At 36.7% G+C, this 20,860-nt stretch overlaps 2 protein-coding genes across 2 annotated transcripts in view; both read left to right on the top strand.

Annotated features, from left to right (window-relative positions):
- The first annotated feature begins 1,138 nt into the window (after positions 1 to 1,138).
- Positions 1,139 to 6,270, top strand: LOC107816609 (putative protein phosphatase 2C 27). Its single transcript, XM_016642340.2, has 4 exons — positions 1,139 to 2,112; positions 3,172 to 3,366; positions 4,334 to 4,539; positions 5,315 to 6,270. The coding sequence occupies exons 1-4, from the start codon at positions 1,906 to 1,908 to the stop codon at positions 5,871 to 5,873; spliced, it is 1,167 nt and encodes a 388-aa protein (XP_016497826.1). The 5' UTR covers positions 1,139 to 1,905; the 3' UTR covers positions 5,874 to 6,270.
- A 2,229-nt stretch (positions 6,271 to 8,499) lies between these two features.
- Positions 8,500 to 20,860, top strand: part of LOC107816608 (uncharacterized) — a 33,341-nt gene continuing 20,980 nt past the window's right edge. Inside the window, exons 1-3 of the mRNA XM_016642339.2 lie at positions 8,500 to 9,049; positions 9,152 to 9,233; positions 9,853 to 9,928. Of these exons, the coding sequence (XP_016497825.2) occupies positions 8,674 to 9,049; positions 9,152 to 9,233; positions 9,853 to 9,928 (534 nt within the window). The 5' untranslated portion in view covers positions 8,500 to 8,673. The remainder of the gene's footprint in view (positions 9,050 to 9,151; positions 9,234 to 9,852; positions 9,929 to 20,860) is intronic.

Genomic DNA, 20,860 nt, shown 5'->3' with positions numbered 1-20,860 from the left:
TGAGAGGTTGGTCTTGATGGGTATGAGAAAATATAAAAGTAGGCCAAAAAAGTCTTGGGGAGAGGTGATCAGGCGAGACATGACACAACTTGAACTAACTGAGGACATGACCCTTGATAGGAGGGTGTGGAAGTTGAGAAAATAGGGTAGAAGGTTAGTAGGTAGTCGAGCGTTTTCCTTTGTCTTTCTTGGCGCAGCTTGAGCTAACCGAGGACATGACCCTTAATAGGAGGTATGGAGGTTGAGAATTAAGGTAGAAGGTAGTAGGTAGTCGAGTATTTCCCTTTATCTTTCTTAGTTCGATAGTATTAGTATTAATATAATATCATTTTATCCTTGGATTGATATTACTACATACAACCCTTTTGCTAACTTGGTTTCAGTTTTCTTAATATTTTGTGTTATTACTTGTTGTCAGTGCTTCTTTCATCTTTTTCTTAGTCGAGTGTCTATTAGAAATAACCCCTCTGTCCTTCCAAGGTAAGGCTAAGATTGCGTACATCCTACCCTCCCCAGAACCCACTTTTGAGAATCCACTGGTTATTGTTGTTGTTGTTGTTGTTGTTGTTGTTGTTGTTGTTGTGTCTTATCTTTGGGCAAGTGATTTGCTAAGACAACATCATCCGAAGTGATTTTAGGTCTACTCCGTCCCTATTTAACAACACCATAGTCTATCAAGTTGATGGTTATGTGCCAACACATCTATCTCAAAAATAACAACAATAACATACCAGGTGTATTTTCACAGTACGAGGTATGAGAAGAATAACATGTATGCATACCTTACCTTGTGAAGGTAGAAAAATTATTTTCGATAGACCACCGGCTCAAGAAAAACATTTTCCTCCGAATTAGGATAGAAGAGTACCTTAGATAGTCAGCCATCAACAAAATCGTGTCAAATTGTCCAAATGTTTGATTCCATAGGCCTATTGGGTCATGACATGCCTCTCAAACTATGGCCCATACCATGGCCCAAAAGCCGAAATAAGTTCTCCGCTTTACAATAATTTCCATTTTGGGATGGACTTTCAACCTTAGCCAAAAAAGAGACATTCCAATGAATATCTGCCACGTGTATCCTCGAGATTCCTAAAGCACTTCGTCTTTAACGGCAGTTAACGAACCTACCCACGCTGACTCCGGAAGGAAACCAATACTCGAAATCAAACCGTCCGTTTATCAAGCGCCAAACATCCAACAGTCAGAAAGCATTTTCGAAACTGTTCGCAGAGCTATCCGGTCAATCACCAGTCTCCAACCAATAATCCGAAAACGTGTCAGTCAACTCACGCATGACAGCTACTACATCCACCGGATTACCTGCAACAGCCGGTCACCAACCGCAATCATCTGCCTTTATTCTCTCTGTTCTTGGGTTTCCCCATTTCCCCTTTTAGGAGCTTCTCTTTTTTCAGAAAATTTCTTTTCTTCGTTGTGAGAATCATTACAATCATTTCGGGTCTTACTTGAATCGTTTCCGTATTCGGGTCTGGTAATTTTGTTTCAATTTCAATATAATTTTGATGATCCTTAAGTTGGTCCATAAAGATCCCTCTTTTAATTAGGTTCCTAAATTATGCCTTCAAATGAGTTGGTGAAAAATTAACCATTTTTGTGCGTTTTAATTATTTTTGATCGGTTGATTTTTAATTATATTAGGCGGTTAAGAAAGTGGGTTTGTTTCTGCCTATTGTGATCTAGGAAGAGCTCAAACGGGTCTCAAATTGGTCAATAAAACTGAAAGATTAAGACTTTTAATGTTGCCAAGAGATTTAATCCTCTTATTTCCTTGGATTTGGGAATAAACTGAATTTTGACGGAGTATTCAATTTTTGGGGCTTTTCGAGGAAACTTTTTTGGCTCTTAAGATTTGGTTAAGGAAGTAGAGTTGATGATCTTGGGATGCATATGGCTGCGGGCACTGATTTTTCACCACCATTTGGTATATTAGAAGAGGGTTACAGTAGTCAGGAGAATACATCTTCTGCTAAAGATGAATTACGAGAGAGATCAGGCGAGCTAAAGCAGACAATTGGTAAACCACCAAGGCACCTATCTGTCGGACGACATTCATTAGGCTCTGTTGCATTTGTAGCAGCGACGGATTTGGTAAGTGAATAGTTAATTAAAGCTTTGGTCTTGCAGTCTACTGTTTCATCTCCTCGTTGATTTACTTTGTGCTACATATTTTTAATGTTTTTGTCTGCGTATACACTACCCTCCCAAGACCCTACTTGTGGGACTATATTGGGGTTTTTTGTTGTTGTTGTTGTTGTTGTTGTTGTTGTTGTTGTTGTAATCCAAGTAAAAATTAAGTTAGTGGTTTGTCCGAAGTCCTTTAGTGAAGGCAGTTTATTTTATTGTAAAATCTGTTTATATAGCAATGAATTGTAGTCCGTGTAGGTTCTTCGGAGGAAGATTCCTTCTTTCTGTCCTATTGAGAGGATGATCCCTGACCATCTCTTGTGGTGTTAGATTAGAGAGATGACCACATCTAGTTTGAGGTTGGCGTAACCTAACTTGATGACACTCTTATAGAGTTTTCCAACTGAAATGTTTTGTAAAGCAACTTTCTTGCTCGGTGATCAGTCAATGAAATCATTCTGGATTTGCACATGTATATTGGAGCAAAACCTTGTTGGCATGAGCTTCAATATATGGATAGCAACTTGTTAGGTATATAAGTGACCATTCCAGCACTCAAATTCCCCATCCTTTCTTCTCTTCCTTGTGCAGGACTTCACCTTGTTGCTCTATGACAAGCCTTGTTCATCGTCTAGTTTTGCCCCCTATTTGTTTTTTATGGGGCCCTTCACCTTGTTGCTCTATGACAATCCTTGTTCATCGTCTAGTTTTGCCCCCTATTTGTCTTTTTGGGGCCCTTCACCTTGTTGCTCTATGACAGGCCTTGTTCATCGTCTAGTATTGCCCCCTATTTGTTTTTTTTTGCCCCGAGGAGGGGGGGGGGGGGCGCAGAGCACATTGTATCAGCATCTGAACTTCTACAACTTGCAGTAGTTTATCCTTTGATGCTGGCTTATAACAGCATTAGTACCTTCTATCAATCTTCCTGCCCGTTCTATTAGACTATTACCCTCTTACTTTAAAAAATTTCTACAGTAGCTTAGATTGTGCAACTAATTCTTTTTTTTCTCTTACATTTGCTAGGATCTTGAAATCGGAGTGAAGATTTCACAGTACCCTTCAGAAGAGAACTCAAATTTTTTGCCAGTATTCCGTTCTGGAAGTTGTGCTGAGAAAGGACCTAAACAGTACATGGAGGATGAACACGTCTGTATAGATGATCTACTCAATCATGTTGGTGACATGGCAGGTCTAACTTCACCAGGGGCGTTCTATGGGGTATGTAGCTTTTCTACTTGCCTTTTGGATGGTATAGCTGTAACGCCACATGTCATTACCTCCTGCACTTCATCAGCCTAAATGAACTACTTTTTGTGTTCGATCTTCTCTCCTCATTTACTTAGCCTTAGGTCGAAACAACTTCTAGTTTATTTTCTGTTGGATGAAATTAGGAATTAGCTTAAGCATTTCGTAATTCGAGCAAATTACCGGACTTTGTTTGATCAGGACAAGTGTGAAGGACTTCAAAATGATCTTAGCTGTATACTTTTGCCAATCAATCAAATTTGCGAATGGAGATATCAGGAGTGACCATTTTGGGCTTTATTTTCTTTGTAATTGATCATGTGGGAAGAGACTGTTGTGCTAAGCAAACAATGAACACAAAATAGAGAAGAATCAGGAGCTTCTTCAGAGCTCACTAAGAAATATTTATCGAATAGTCACATATAAGGCAATGTATAGAATTAATCTTAAGATGCTTTTATGAATTTTATTCTTTACTGCAATATCTCCATCCATATTTTTAAAACTACAACAGTACCTGAGTTTGCATAATCCAGAGGCTCAAAAACTCTTCCTTTTGTTGTACACCAAGCAACCAAAATACCCAAATTATCTTATGTTTTGAAACATCGAAAGCTTTTTAGTGCATACTCCTTGAAAGAACTCTGAATATTCTGGACCTTTTCCTGATATCTTTTTAATGTATCAAAATTCTAGAAATTTCAGGACAAAAGAAAAGAGAAAGATTCAAGAAAGACAAAACTGACTCAAATTTACACTGCATGTATATTAAAGCAATCTTGAAATTTTTAATTGTTGCCTAACTTTGCTTTATTGTGTTTATCTAATGTGCATCATAAGTGATCTGAACCTGTTAACCATGTGACAGATGGAAACTGTTTGCATTCTTTTAAGTTTCTAGATTTAAGCAAGGTTGTTGAGTGTATAATTTTCTAAGCAGGTATTTGATGGCCATGGGGGTACAGATGCAGCACTATTCGTTAGGAATAACATTCTCAAGTTTATACTTGAGGACTCCTGTTTTCCCCTGTGTTTGGAGAGGGCACTCAAGAATGCTTTTCTGAAAGCGGACTATGCCTTTGCTGATGATAGTTCCCTCGACATATCCTCTGGCACTACAGCACTGACGGCTCTAATGTTTGGAAGGTTAGTATGTCTGCATCTTTATTGTCTTTATGTTCTTCCATCTGGATTTCTCTTGTTGAAATGAAAGATAATCCACCAGTTCTAGTGACTGCTGATGTTTCTGACACTTCTTAGAAAAATGTACTTACGGAAGGGAAAAATAAGATCAGAATCTCTTTCTTTGTCATTGGTCAAGTTTATGTTATTTATGGAAATAAACAACAACACACCCAGTAAAATCCATCTAGTGGGGTTTGGGGAGGGTAGAGTGTACGCAGACCTTACCCCTATCCCGAAAGGGTACAGAGGTTGTTTCCGTGAGACCCTCAGCTCAACAGAAGAGACAATAATATAAGAAAAGAAGCAAAAGAATAGGTCTGTAACAAGAAAAGAACCCAGAAAAATAAATGTTATTTATGGAAATGAATGAGGATATTTCTTGGACCAGCATATATCAAAAAATAAATGGAACTGCGTTGATTTTCTTTCCGTGATTAAAGTTCAAAACTATGTTGATATGCATATACCTATCATTCATTCATACTACTGCTAATTTAATCATCAATATGGGTGTAATTGTAGAAATTAATCCAATTCTAGGCTACTATAAATATGCTTCACAAACTAGTGCCAGTGTGCTGTGCAAATTTGCCTGTTCTGTTTCTTTTCTTCTAGATTCGTACAATAAGTACAAATGGCTTAATTTGTCAAGTTTCTTTATCATATGCTTGATCAAATTTTCCTTTCAACGAAGTTCGTTGCTTTGTAGTGTATAACACGATGTGATCTTTTGCAGAACCATGATGGTTGCTAATGCAGGTGATTGTCGCGCCGTGCTTGGAAAACGAGGTAAAGCAGTTGAGCTGTCCAAGGACCACAAACCAAATAGTATGTTGGAAAGACTTAGAATAGAAAAACTTGGAGGAGTCATATATGATGGATATTTAAATGGACAGTTATCTATAGCCCGTGCGTTAGGAGATTGGCATATGAAGGGCCCAAAAGGTTCTGCCTGTCCCTTGAGTGCAGAACCAGAGTTGCAGGAAACATTATTGACGGAGGATGATGAGTTCCTAATCATGGGTTGTGATGGTCTTTGGGATGTTATGAGTAGCCAATGTGCCGTTACACTGGCCAGGAAAGAACTGATGCTGCATAATGATCCTGAAAGATGTTCAAGAGAACTGGTCAGGGAAGCCCTCAAGCGCAACACATGCGACAATTTAACAGTAATAGTCATTTGCTTCTCTCCAGATCCTCCACCTCGGATAGAAGTTCCTCAGACTCGAGTTCGTAGAAGCATATCAGCAGAAGGACTGAATCTTCTAAAAGGAGTACTGGAGAGCAACTCATGAGAAAATTCTGGGAAATGATCAGAACGCCCCTCTTACCGATAGCCATTTGGAAAGACAGATCGTAACTGGTGAGGGACATTTTTATCGCCCACCCCCCACCCTGCAGCAGCTGCTTCCTCGTTATGGAAATTCACTCAGGCTTATAGGCAGGTTTTAATTTATCAAAGCCCGTTGTTGTGGATGTGTTGTATCAATATAAGATATACTTGCTGTATAAGTTCCAGCTCCTTTTTCTTGTACAGATTCCAGAACCAACTCCTTGTTTATCTCCCTCCTAGTGAATTTACTAAGTACCATTAAATATTAGTAGATTCTTTAACGCTTAAAAAAAACTAAAATGTATTAATTTTTGAATAATATATGATATTGCACTATAGAGCTTTCTTATGATAGAAAAGCTAATCCAATCTAATAACGGTGTGTTTGTTAAATTGTATTAGACAGATCCACTAAAAAGTTAAAATATAATTACCTTAAGATAGAAGGCCAGCTTCATTGTATATCCTCAGCAAATATACGAACAGTTAAGGCATTAATTTCCTTACAATAAGTAGAAAGGAAATTACCAGCTATGTCCATTTATAAGTAACTCATTACAAAAATTGGCCAATTGATAAAATATTACTAATATTAGCTAAATTAACCGATTAGCTATTTGTAGCAAAAAAATATTAAATTTTTGCTTTGTTTTGAGTGAGTGTTATTAGAATAGATTGGGCACAACTTAAGGAGCTTGAATCTCAGTTTTGGGATGATTTGGTGAAGTTATGAGGTGGTTTGAATTGAAAATTCGAAGTAAAAGTTGAACAAGAAAAAAAATGATGTGTATCACACTGTGTATCATTTGTGTATCACATATGTATCATATTTGTATCAATTGTGTATCACATGTATATCCATGTATACCTGTGTGTGAGATACATGCGTGATACATGTGTCGCAAAAGACTTTTTTGAACTCGATTTAATTACGAATTTTGATACAAAACCAGTCCAAATCACCTCCAATCTTCCTCAAATTTTGTATATTGACTAATCTATATATTTTCAATGAATTTCAACTATACCCATTGAAAAAGTTTCTTTTTTGTTTAGATTTTTGGAATATTGTATAGATTTTTGTATTTCATCATCTTATTTGCTATCCCGTCCATGAAATTTCCTTTTCGTCTTGTATGTAATGCTGCTAATCACGCTTAAAAATATGGAAGGTGATTTTTGCATGTGATTCTTTAATAGAAAAAACCCTATTATTTGGTTTTTCAATTTTTGTTGGCTAGTTTTGATAAGTCAATGACTAATGGCTAGAGGTTGGTAAGTTAATATTTATTTGGGATATTTGTGTATGTTTCCCTAAGTAAAATCTTACGCATTGTATGTCGCCACAGTCGGATATTCAAAATTGGTTAAAGCTTGGGTAGTTAAAGATTTTATTTACCAAGGGAAAAGATATGTACAAATAAAACAAAGAAACCCCTAGAGTCAGACATACTTGCATCATTGTTTGCTCGTGTGAGTCCCTAATCATTACTTGAGATTGTCATATTCTTGTAAACCATGGAGATGGAAGGAAAGCCTGGAACTCTGTACCTGCTGAGATTGACATACTCTTGTCACAAAATTTTGAAGGTTGGCATATATTTGTGTAATTGGCCATAAAGCTCTGACGGTTGGCATAATTTTATGTAATTAGCCACAGAATTCTGACCGAACAGTAGATTTTTTTTTTTTTTTTATTGTGATTGAAAATTCTACTGATTGTCAGGATTCATGGCGCTTCAAAATTATGACCAGCGTGCTTTATATTCTGATATATGGCTATTTTTTCATAACCTTTCTTAACATGGTCAATTTTAAAAAAGGTCCATCCAACATAATGTCGCCAGGAAAATGCACAAAATTTTCTCTTTGAAACCATATTTATATTTTGTTCTTGTTGTAAAAACCTTTACATACAAAGACTCAGCGACACATAACTTCTTTCATCGCTTCTCTCTCCTTCTCCTTCTTCCTAATCTGTGTAGCTTAGCATATGATGAAAAGTTGACTTCATATATGTTTCCGTTGTTTTTATTTACAAAGATAGATTGGGTTGATTCGAGAAATAAACACATACTTTAGTTGTTTTTCATGTTTTGGGATCATTTCCAAAAAGTTTACTAACCAGAGATGTGTGCTTGAGAGACAAAGATAATTTTAACTTTAGAGAATAAATTCATCGTGAAAGCTAGGGTAAATTAAGTTAAAAAAAAGAAAATAAAAGAAAGTAAAACCAATCACACAGGTAATCAGGGAACTTTTGAACCCATGGTCGTTAGTTATAGAAGAAATTGAAGTACTTACAAAAACATTTACTACCAAGGTCTAAAGTTGTTCGAATAATTTTTTTATAGAAGTTCATTTAAAACTTTAGACCCGACGGTCTAAAGTTGTAAAAGAACTATGAAAAATATTTTAGACCATGATTTAAAATTTATCCAAAAGTGATAGCTAACTTTTCCATCCTTTTTTACTTATGTAGCTCATGAGTTATATTTGTAGACTTTTAAAACATGGCAAAAAAATAAACATTGGTCTCAAAAGGGGCTATTTGTGCACTTCAGCCAGAAAAATGCAACAAAAAATTTGGGCTCATTTTATAATTGTCATTTACGTGCTAAGCGAAAGAAGAGAAGAGTACTCAGGAAGTCCCCGCCACAATGAAAATGAAAAAACCTCTTTCCCGCCAAAGCCAAAAAATCTCACAAATTACACGAATCCACAATTAGTTCGACATCGCAGAAGCCGTCTCCATTGCAGGAATGAAGAATTATAAGCCAGCACCACCGCCGTCGGCGACTCAAAACCCTAAATCCTCAAAACATGTGGTGCATATTGGCGGCATTCCGGTGGAGTTCCCATACCAACCCTACGGTACACAGCTCGCTTTCATGAATCGAGTCATTGCGACACTTGATCGAGCACATAGGGAGGGTCGCTCTCACGCGCTGCTCGAGTCTCCCACCGGTACTGGAAAGTCGCTGTCCCTGCTTTGCTCAGCTCTTGCTTGGCAACAAAAATTCAAGTCTAAGAATCTTAATTTTTCTTCTCATCTCACCCACTCCAAACCCGATCCTCAAGCCGTTGCCGATCCTATTGGTCATGGCGGCGGTTTTATTCCTGAAACGCAGCCCTCAGGTACTTAATTTCATTCCGTTATTACTGACTTGTAAGATAAACAACAATTCAAGTGCTCGAAGGCAGATGCTGATTCAACATTCAATTTTTTTGCCTCTGCAGGGAACCCGGATACAACATCATCGGCTGCAACTAATGGGGAGAACAAGAAGAAAAATGTGGCGCCTAAAATCTTTTATGCCACGTAAGATTTTTTTTTCCACAGCTTTTTTTGGATCAATATCTGGACCCTATGTAAAATTGAACCCTTAGAGGCTTAGAAGGCCATTCACGATGAACCAAGGCTTTAGCGTGGGCAGTTAAATCATTCTAGAAGCAGCAAACTCTAGGGAAAGTAATTGGCAGAATTTGTGTATTGAAAATCAGGTCATCTTTTTCTTCTTCTTTTCAAATGTAATTCTCCATCACCCACACACACATACACACTAGGACCAAGTAGGTGATTCAAAAGCTTCACAGACCATTATGTCTCCAAGGAGGATAAGAACCTTCAAACCATATATTATGTTTTGCTCGCACCAAAAGGAGCTAGGTATAAATACTCAGTCTTCAGTTTGTGTACTACTATGTGTTTATCTGTAAAGCATCTTTGAAATTACAGATTCAGGCATATGAAATTATAATGTGGGTAATGCCAAGGACATTAGAAATACTCAGTCTTCAGTTTGTGTACTACTAGGTATAAATACTCAGTCTTCTAATGTCCTTGGCATTACCCACATTATAATTTCATATGCCTGAATCTGTAATTTAGTATATTCGGACCATTGTGACTCTCTCTGCACTTTGGATGATATTCTTAGGAGGACACATGCACAAATTGCTCAAGTGATTCGGGAATACAGAAAGACAAGTTATCGGGTGCAAATGGCTGTGCTGGTGGGTTTCCTTTTTTCCTTTTAGTAAGCTATTATATTCTTTTCCAATCTTAGTTTCCTTGTAATCATGTTTATGGTTATACCTAAATTCCCATGGCTATCATTAGTCCCTAGTGCTTAGTTCAAGTGGCAAAGGTTGAGAGACTTGTGATTCAAGTCACAGGTTCGAGCCTTACGCCATACTAACTAAGCTTGGTATATAATTGGAAAAGGGTAGATATGAAGGCTCACTGATCCTAAGGGTCGGCTGCAGATAATATCTCGGTCAGTAACAAAGAAAGAAAATATGCCCATGGCTATCATAAAGTGTATAATGAATCTAATGGAATTAGGTTATTACTCCCTACATGTATATAGATGCAGACAGATACACACATGTGTATATGCATACGTGACTTAGGAATTACACTTGCTAAAAACTTTTCTTGTATATTCCTACCTATTGCTAATATATGCGGTCATATCATGAGAGAATGATTTCTTCATTGGTAATTGAAAAAAAATAAAGAAAATGAACAAAGTTGCATATGCAGGAGGCTAGAAACTGCAACTTTTAAGGCTCCTTTCACTTGCAATTTCCTTTTGGGTGAAGAATATGTTGCTAAGAAGTTTCAGAATGTCCCTTTATCTTTCTTTCTTTCATTCCTCAAAATTTTCTCTACGAGTACAAAGTAACCCATTTAGGAGTTTTGTCTACATTTTCCATTATGTTTTGAGGTGGTGGTCTTTTTGGACAAAGGCAGTAATAAACATGTTTTAGCTACTCTGATAGTATCCATACTCTTGTTTTATGAAACAATAAATAGCAAATGGAAGATAAGATGCTCAATTTTAATGAGACAATTTGTACATGTTGAATGACAACATGATTGACATTGTTAAAGTGTCCCATATTGGTTGTAGGAATGAATTGTAGTCTCTTTATATGGTTCTAAGAAATGCTCAATCCCTTAACACTTAAGCTAGCGTTTTGATTGAGTTAGGTTCAAGGTCCATTTTTCTTGTGATGATATTAGAGATAGACCTATCCTTGTTTTATCCTAATGTTGGGTCCCCAATTTTTTTTTTGATAAGGTAAATTGTATTAATCAAACGGGAGAGAGCTCCCGTATATAGGAAGTATACCAAAAAGTAGAGAATTTATATCAGAACATGATTCTCTATAAAAGATGCCCAATATTCTATACAAATAGGGGCTATATGAGTGCACCAAAAAGCGATCAAAGATAAAAGACTATTCTTAAGATATGAAAAAGGAGACTCAATCCCCTCAAAAACTCTCCTATTTCTCTCCCCCCAAACTATCCACATGAGAGCTAACGGGGAGACTTTCCACGCCTTTTGCTTTCTTCTTCTATGGAGACCGGCCCAATTATATAACATTTCCTTTACAGTGCTTGGCATCACCCATTGAACACCAAAAAGGTTCTAGATCGCCCTCCACAAAGCCGAGGACACAGGGCAATGTAACAAAAGATGATCAACTTCTTCCCTTGAACTTTTACACATATAGAACCAACTCACAAGTGTAATTCCTCTCTTCCGCAGATTCTCAGCAATCAAAATCACTCCCCTTGCCGCTAACCATGCAAAAAAGCACACCTTCGTGGGTGCTTTAGGAATCCAGATCGAGGAGTATGGAAAAGAGACCTCCTCTCTCACAAACATACTTTAGTAAAAGGACTTTATAGTGAACAGATCATCGCCACGCAAACCCCATCTCCAAGAATCTCAAGATGGTTGGGGCCTGTCTTGCCCATATAGCAGTGTCAATAAATCTTGGAGCCCCGCAATCTCCCAATCTTGCATGTTCCTTCTAAATGAGAGGTCCCATATTACCCCCTTTCATGCTCCTTACGAATCTGTTGGACCATCAATTCCTTCTGGTTTGAAACTTTGAAGACGTGGTGAAAGGAGACCCTCAAAGTATCCTCTCCACACCACCTATGATTCCAAAAGCTGATTCTCCTTCCATCTCCCACCCTGTAAGAGATGTTGCCACTGAAGGATTCCTAGTTGGGTCCCCAAGTTATGTTATCCACAATTGAAATACACGAAAAGTGAAACTTTTTTGCGGTGCATAGATCGATTTGGAGTCCAAATATGCTGAGAAAAGCATGTTTCTTTGCTTGGTTAGCTATTTCGGGGTTGTCTTGACTGCTGAGAACTTGAGAAAGAGTAAGGCAACATACACCAGTTGGTGATTCATGTGCAAGGGTTCATGTAAGGACGTCGATTATCTTCTTCTGTATGGCCAAGTCGCTTCGAGGTTATGGTGGGTAATATTGATTTTGTTTGGCGTCTCGTGGGTGATGCTAGAAACTGTGAAAGATGTCATGTTCAACTGGAATCGTGGTAGAAAGAAGAGGAGACATAGGGCTTGGGATGTGGCTCCTTTGGCACTTATGTGGGTTCTTCGGAGCGAAAGAAATAAGGGAGCTTTTGAAGAGATAGAGATGAATTTTGTACAATTGAAAAATAGTCTTTTATCCCTTATGTCTTTTTGATGCACCCATGAAGTTCCTTTTTGTCTTTGTATAGAAGGTTGGGTTGTTATTCGTAGAGAATCATATTTTGTGTAGGACTTTACTTTTTGATATACCTCTTATATACTGCTTTTACGCCCAAAATTTGTCAATAAAATTTATTACCTTATCAAAAAATTTGTAGTTTACAGAATAAAATGATTTAAAGCTACCTCCTCCCTATTCTGTTGAAAATGTCTTTCTACTTGCCAATTGTTAAATCCTTAGTCTCCTACAAAAGAGGGAATCCCGAAAACTAGGGGTGTACAAAGGAAACCGACAAACTGCACCAACCCGATAATCCGAGTCAAACCGAGAAAAAATACCGACTATGGTTTGGTATTGGAAAAAAACCTAACCATAATTGGTTTGGTTTGGTTTTAGCTAAATAAAGTGAAACCGAAACCAAATCAACAAGACATTACATATAAATTTTTTAGATATATTTAATAAATAAATATACTTATTGTGATGTAATTTATAAATATTTCTTAAATTTTTTCATAATTTTACTTTAAGGTATTATTTCAAGGTTGGACTTAGAACTTTTGAATGTTCCAATAAGTTTTATAGCCATTAACATTAGTAAATCAAATAATGTTAACAAAAGCCCAAACCAAAATCAAATCAATATTAATGCTAACAAAAGGCATTCAATTCAATACTACAAACGGGAATGTATTGAATATCTATTTTTTGTTTTGCAATAATTTTGATAAAAATGCATAACCTATTTTTATTTTTTCTTTAACGTTTTCATGTAATTAATACTCCCTTATTAGTCTACTTATTTTAGCATGACTTAATACTTTTAGATTATGTTTATTTTATTATGACTTTTTAATTAGCAATATTTATATTACATAATTTTATTGTCTTTATTGTTGAATATTTTAGGATAATGCGATGAGACATCTCATATTTTGTATTATTTTCTTGTAAAATACTTTATATAGTTGTATCTTACTAGGATTAAAGAAATATTTTGAGCACAATTTATATGTTTTGTTCTACGAAGATTTTACTGGGAAAAACCCCGAAAAAACCCGAATAACCCAAAAATCTGAGAAAACCCGAGTTTTATTGATTTGGTTTTTAAATTTAATAACCAGACATAATTGGTTTGATTTGGTAATTGTAAAATCCGAACTAACCCGACTTATGTACACCCCTACCTGAGACTATGTATATGCTACATGTTCTTTTTTTTTTTCTTTCCACAATCCAAAGCAGAGTTGTCTAAATGTTGTAGTCTCAAAAGCTGCCGTTGTCACCTATGATAAAGGTGACCAAGAGCTCGAACAAAATATGCAAGGCTTTGGAACTTACAATGATTATTATTTTGTATTTGGAATTTATTAGTCCACAGAAGTATCATCATTATTAACTGGATTATTATTGTTATTTAAACAGCTAATGTAATAACATTAAGTATTGAATAATATAGTAGGAAAATAAGGAACAAATAGAGAAAAATCAATTTTTTAATCATAAAAAAAGAAGGATAAAATTTATTCCAATTTGATATGAGAAAGTTTTTTAAGTACGATAAAAGAAAGTTCATTTTTTTAATCATAAAAAAAGAAGGATAAAACTTATTCCAATTTGATGTGAGAAAGTTTTTTAAGTACAATAAAAGAAAGTTCATGATGTGGATAAGGCCATATAACTGAAGTTTAATTGATAAAATAAAGAGTTAAAATATTAAATAATAAAAATAAATTAGAGATAATGCGAGGATATTTATACCAAGAATGGAATTTGATGATTGTATCTATGGTCAAGTAAGGCTTTTAGAGATAAAAGGGGTGGGTGTATCTTAAAAAGCCAATTATTTGTGGGGAAAAAATGGTGTATTGTACAAATTAAATTACTTAATTAATGTGATAGTGCATTAATTAATGCGTTTACTACTACTTATGGTTATTCCAGCAGTAACGTACGACAGGTTATATTTGTCATGTGTATTAATATGTTACTGAAGTTAATAGTAAATTGCTAAGTGAATTTCAAATGCAAAAGTGTCGTAAATTAATGTGTTATTGCTCATTGAAATCATCAGGCCCTATGTCGTAATTTTCTGTAGTAATAATTCGGCTGCTAACATATCGTAAACTAATGTTACAGTTACCACACACACTCATAACAATTTTATTTGCTCAAAACTTGAACATAAGATAGTCTATTGAATTCAACAGGCCCTATGTCGTAAATTATTATACAACCTGTAGTGTAATTAGTCCCGGAAATTAAGTAGTAAATTACTACTGAAGATCGTAATAAATTGCTTAAGGTTTCATGTCGTAAGAACCTAGTGTAGATGTCATCACAAATGATAGTAATATCGTCTTTTATGTTACTACCAATAAAACAAAATATTCTTACTTTTAGGTTGTGTTTGGTATAAAGGACAATTTTTCCTTGAAAATGAGTAGTACTATCACTTATTTTCCCATGTTTGGCTAGTGTTTGATTAGTAGAATAAAAAGTATTATTTTAAAAAATATATATTTAGGCAAACACTATGTGTGTGTTGGGGGGGGAATAAGGATTAAGGGGTGCATGTGGGTAGGGTGTAGGGGTAGGGAGTTAGATTGGTGGGGGGTATGAAGGGGAGTAGGGGCAGGGAAACTAGAGGTTGGCTGTGGGCGTGGGCCATGGGGTGTGTGGTTGGGGCATTGGGGGTGGTAGAGTTTTAGTATGCACAAAAAACTATGTATTCTGGCCAAAACAATAAAATTGGCAACGATTTAAGATGGAAGCGGAATTAGTTTATCAGTTTCCAAGCTCTGGCAAGCCACGACTTACTATGACTTACAGGATTTGCTTCGCTGTATAGTAATCTGAACCCCAACGCATCTGAAGTTGTCAACTTTGGATTAAAGGGGGCATGTGGGTAGGGTAGGGGGTGGGAGTTAAATTGGTGGCGGGTATGGAGGGGAGTAGGGGTAGGAAACTTGAGGTTGGCTGTGGCCGTGAGATGTGTGGTTGGGGCCTTGGAGGTGGTAGAGTTTTAGTATGAGCAAAAAAATATGTATTCTAGCCAAAACAATAAAGTTGGCAACGATTTAAGATGGAAGTGGAATAAGTTTATCAGTTTTCGAGTTGTGGCAAGCCACGACTTACTATGACTTACGGGATTTGCTCCCCTGCATAGTAATCTGAACCCCAACGCCCCAATGCATCTGAAGTTGCCAACTTTGCACAAGCAGGTGGCTTCTTTTAATTTAAGGAAGCCTTATTCGTTTTCAGGGGTCGGTGTTGGATGAAATATGGATCTCCTCATTTACACGTCATAAACTACTGCGTAAATACGTTAGTAACGGTTTCAGTATAAGTTAGCTATCATAGTAATAAGTTACTAAGATCTGCCACTACATCGTAAGCCTAACTGCATGTATTTCTAAAAAGAAATAAAATAAGTTATTAAAATCTGCCAATACATCGTAAGCCCAACTACATGTGTTTCTAAAAAGAAATAAAATGATTATCATAAAGGATTAATAGCTATGGATTAAGGATTAAATGGTGCATGTGAGTAAGGTGTAGGGGGTGGGGAGTTAGATTGGTGGGGGGTATGGAGGGGAGTAGGGGTAGGGAAACTAGAGGTTGGCTGTGGGCGTGGGCCATGGGGTGTGTGGTTGGGGCCTTAAGGGTGGTAGAGTTTTAGTATGAGCAAAAAACTATGTATTCTGGCCAAAACAATAAAGTAGGCAGCGATTTAAGATGGAAGCGGAATCAGTTTATCAGTTTCCGAGCTCTGGCAAATCACGACTTACTATGACTTATGAGATTTGCTCTGCTGCATAGTAATCTGAACCCCAACGCATCTAAAGTTGCCAACTTTGGATTAAGGGGTACATGTGGGCAGGTTTAGGGGGTGGGGATTTAGATTGTTGGCGGGTATGGAGGGGAGTAGGGGTAGGGAAACTAGAGGTTGGCTGTGGGCGTGGGGTGTGTGGTTGGGGCCTTGAGGGTGGTAGAGTTTTAGTATGAGCAAAAAAATATGTATTTTGGCCAAAACAATAAAGTTGACAACGATTTAAGATGGAAGTGGAATAAGTTTATCATTTTCCGAGCTCTGGCAAGCCACGACTTACTATGACTTACGGGATATGCTCCGCTGCATAGTAATCTGAACCCCAACGCCCCGAGGCCTCTAAAAATGCCAACTTTGCACAAGCAGGTGGCTTCTTTTAATTTAATGAAGCTCTATTCGTTTTCAGGGGTCAGTGTGGGATGAAATATGGATTTCCTCATTTACACGGCAGATTTTAGTAACTTATTTTATTTCTTTTTAGAAACACATTGTTGGGCTTACGATGTATTGGAAGATCTTAGTAACTTATTACTATGATAACTAACTTATATTAATTTCCACCTTAATTTTATGATAATTATTTTATTTCTTTTTTAGAAAAACATGTAGTTGGGCTTAAACGATAACCATCCAATTAAGTATTCGTATGATAATTAAATTTAATAATATGGAGTCGTTTTTTGATTTTCGTATTTTTCAATTTGAGTTCCAGTAAGGAATAAGATGGAATTCATATTATGTACTTGAACAAATAAATTTATTTTAAGGCCATGCAGAACCTAATATTATTATATTTGAGTATGAGTCATCGTATTATTCTGTTATGTTTAAGCCATTTAACGCAAATGCACCACTCATATAGCAGAAGTAATATTTTACAATACTTGTAATCACGGCAGTAACTTACGAGTTGGTGTTGTTACATATCATTACAGGTAATTACGAAACTGTTACTGACATCATTATTTTTCTTGGAAGGAAGAGTGTGATTGACATTTCTATCTTGGAAGAAGAGAAGACAGATATATCAATAAATGACTACTATAGATGTATAAGTAAGATTATACTGACGGCAGTAATTTTCGAATAGATGATTTTCTTGGAAGGAAAAGTGTGATTGACATTTCTGTCTTGGAAGAGGAAACGACATTGTGATCTTGGTCAAAAGTTTTCTACTGATTAGTTAAAAATATCTGTAAGCTCAACAATTCGTAACAAACTTTTGTCATTAAATGTGCGGTAGTAAATTACCTCATTTATTACAAGTGTAATATTATTTTACTGCTAGTATGAAAATATCGTTATGATACGAAGGTAATTTACTACTGCACATTTAAAGACAGAAGTATTTTACGAATTGTTGAGCTTACCGATATCTTTGAAATATCAGAAAAGGACTACTACAATTGTCATAGCATAAGTAGTAGTTTACTATAATTTCAATGACAGCAGTAATTTACAAATATGTGTTTATTTCACAAGAATTAATTTTACATCGGACTTAATCATTTGATTTCAAGTATCACTGTATGAACTCCAAACAGTTTACATGTCGTTAATACCATATTAACGATATATTAAAAAAATTTAGTTTGATGTAAAGTTCTATTTTTCTTATTATGAATATAGTTACAACTTACAGTAATTCGTTTTCCATTCGCATCTTCAAGATATATAGCGCAACTTACTTTGTGACATTAGGATATTAGGATAATGCCATGACACTTCTCATATTTTGTATTATTTTCTTGTAAAATACTTTATATAGTTGTATCTTACTAGGATTAAAGAAATATTTTGAGCACAATTTATATGTTTCGTTCTACGATGATTTACCAAGAAAAAACCCGAATAGCCCGAAAACCCGAGAGCGAAAAACCCGAGTTTTATTCATTTGGTTTGGTTTTTAAATTTAATAACCCGACACAATTGGTTTGATTTGGTAATTGTAAAATCCGAACTAACCCAACCTATGTACACCCCTACCGAGAACTATACATGTTTGAGAAAACTAGCCAGTTCTTCTATCACACCCCCAACCTTGGGGTGTGGCCGGCACTTGGTGCCTAAGGCTCGAGCTTACCAATCTTGATATCTGTAATATACTCAACCATACTTGGGACGACGAGGCATCTGACGAGTGATTACCTGATTAAAGGACACAACCACCTGCATGCAAAAAAGGTCCAACATACTTATATATACAACAATGCCGACAATGCCAATATAAACTCAATATGTCCAGTAAGAAGGCCGACAGAGCCACACAAGACTACTATATACAATACTAGTGTCTACAAGCCTCTAAAGAGTACATCAATATCTGGTCGGGACAGGACCCCGACATATCCAACTATGTATATACACACAACCACCATATCTATCAGCTCACTAAACAGCTCCGTAAGAAGGGAGCGCGACAACCTTCAGCTGAGTCGAGTCACCTACTGCGAGGTATCGTCTGAATCTCTATCTGTACCCGCGGGCATGAAACACAGCGCCCCAGAATCTCTATATGTACATACGGGCATGAAGCGCATCGCCCCAACAAGGGGTCGTCAGTACGAAGGATGTACAGAATATATAAGGCAGGTAACACATATGACATATGGAATGTGAAGGAAGTGTACAAAAGACAACCTGAAACTCATAAAAAGCCTCTGAGGGCATGCATTGTCATATGTGTGTATATATATATATATATATATGCATGTCTGTAAAAATCAAGCTACTCAACGGGGCCATATAATATAGTATCAAGCCACTCCGGGGGCGAATCATGTCATAACATAGCGTACCTGGCCTCGAAGAGGACTTGGTTATACCTGACCTTAATAACACTCGGTAATGTCTCATGTCATATCACAATGTACCCGGCCTCGAAGAGGACTCGGTTATACCTGGCCTTAATAGGACTTGGTAATGTCAAAACTAGCTGCAGCAGTGTGCACATATAAGTGCCATACCCGGCCGACTATAGGGTGGCTCGGTGAGAAAATAGGTACATATATATAAGTGCAATGCAAGCAATAACTCTGAAGGGCCTTATGGATCTAATCAGAGTGGCTCAAGGTTGTTATCCTTTGATTATCGTTATGTAACTGTGTCTGTATCAATTGTTCGAGAGTCAACCAAGATCATAAGAAGACATCAGGTTCAAAGGCTATCAAGGCGGGAAATGATCCCAACAAAGAATAATAGGAGTCGTGAACTATATCAATATGAAACAATGAGGTTCACAAGCTTTAATCTTGAGAATAGAGTTCCTTTTGAAGTAACGGCGTTATGGTTACGTTCTTTGTAGATCATGCCAAAAGAAAGAAAGAGTGAGCCTTAACACACCTTTGTTGTTTACTTAACGACTCAACGTATATCTTTCTGAAGACTTCAGTCTACATTAAGACAGTAAAACTTGTAGTTAATGCTATGGAAAGACTTCCAAACATGTTTCTAAGCTAGTAGGTTACCTATAGAAAATCGGACAACATTTCCCCTATAAAATTCCACTTCCACCCAACTCAAACCAGCGTCAGAACAATAAGAACAACATCAACAATAACACACCCAAGCTACTACATCAAGAACCGGTCGAAATTTAGCTTAAAACCCTTCCAAAATAGTACACACGCACAAACACCTCAAACATACTTCCACCTTCACTTTCAATTCATAGTTTTTACACGTTTTCTTCTTCATTTCACTTAATTGATACATGACTAATTTTAACAATAGCAGCCACAACATAATCATGTTATATTCCTAATTTTCAGCCATCACAAATCATACTTATCACCTCAAAACAGCCCAACAAAATAGTAGCCATATCTTTGGCTATTTCAATGCTATCTTGTAGTATTTTGCTTCAAACAACCTCACCACCACTTGTAAAAGCTTAAGAACAAGCAAGGAGATAGTATACTTACCTTATGCAGCAACTACAACTCTTAATCCAGGTTCCTCTTAGCTCACAACAACCCTTTCTGTCATCACAACATCATAGAAGCGCTTTCCGCTACCCTTACGGGGTTCTTGATGTTACATATAGGTGGCTTACCTTAGAAATCACCCTTAAACCTTTGAGAGCTTTTAGAGAGCCTTTAGAGAGATATGGGGTGTGCTCTGGTCGAAAAATGAGAGAGAACTGTTTTTATAACAAAAGGATAAGTTTCCACCGCCTATGTGGGTCCCATAGGGACTGACTGTGCAGTCTCGCGAAATCGCGAATATCTCTTTACTTTGATGTCGTATCGACGAACGGTTTAATGCGTTGGAAACTAGACTTGTAGATCTTCAATTTGGTGGGTGGATCACCTCGTAAATCCAAGTACATTGAGAGAAAAGCTCAGTAACATTAGACCCAAATTGTCAGTAAAATTATGAACGTGCTTGCGACAACTTTTATCGACTTTTGTAAGTCGCTTGACTTCAAAACTTAACACACGGCTATCATACGACTAAAATCTCATAGCATCACCTTCTTATCATGTTAAGCACCCTAGTCTCACCCCAAAATTACGGGTTATAACATTCCCAACTTGCCGATTTCCGACGAAACTTAGTTTCTTCGATTCATTTAACTTCTAAACCT

The sequence above is a fragment of the Nicotiana tabacum genome, chromosome 1 (genome assembly GCF_000715075.1).
Source record: "Nicotiana tabacum cultivar K326 chromosome 1, ASM71507v2, whole genome shotgun sequence".
In the NCBI taxonomy this organism is placed as follows: Eukaryota; Viridiplantae; Streptophyta; class Magnoliopsida; order Solanales; family Solanaceae; genus Nicotiana; species Nicotiana tabacum.
The sequence above is the reverse complement of the archived record's forward strand: the minus strand, read 5'-3'. Positions and strand labels throughout refer to the sequence as shown.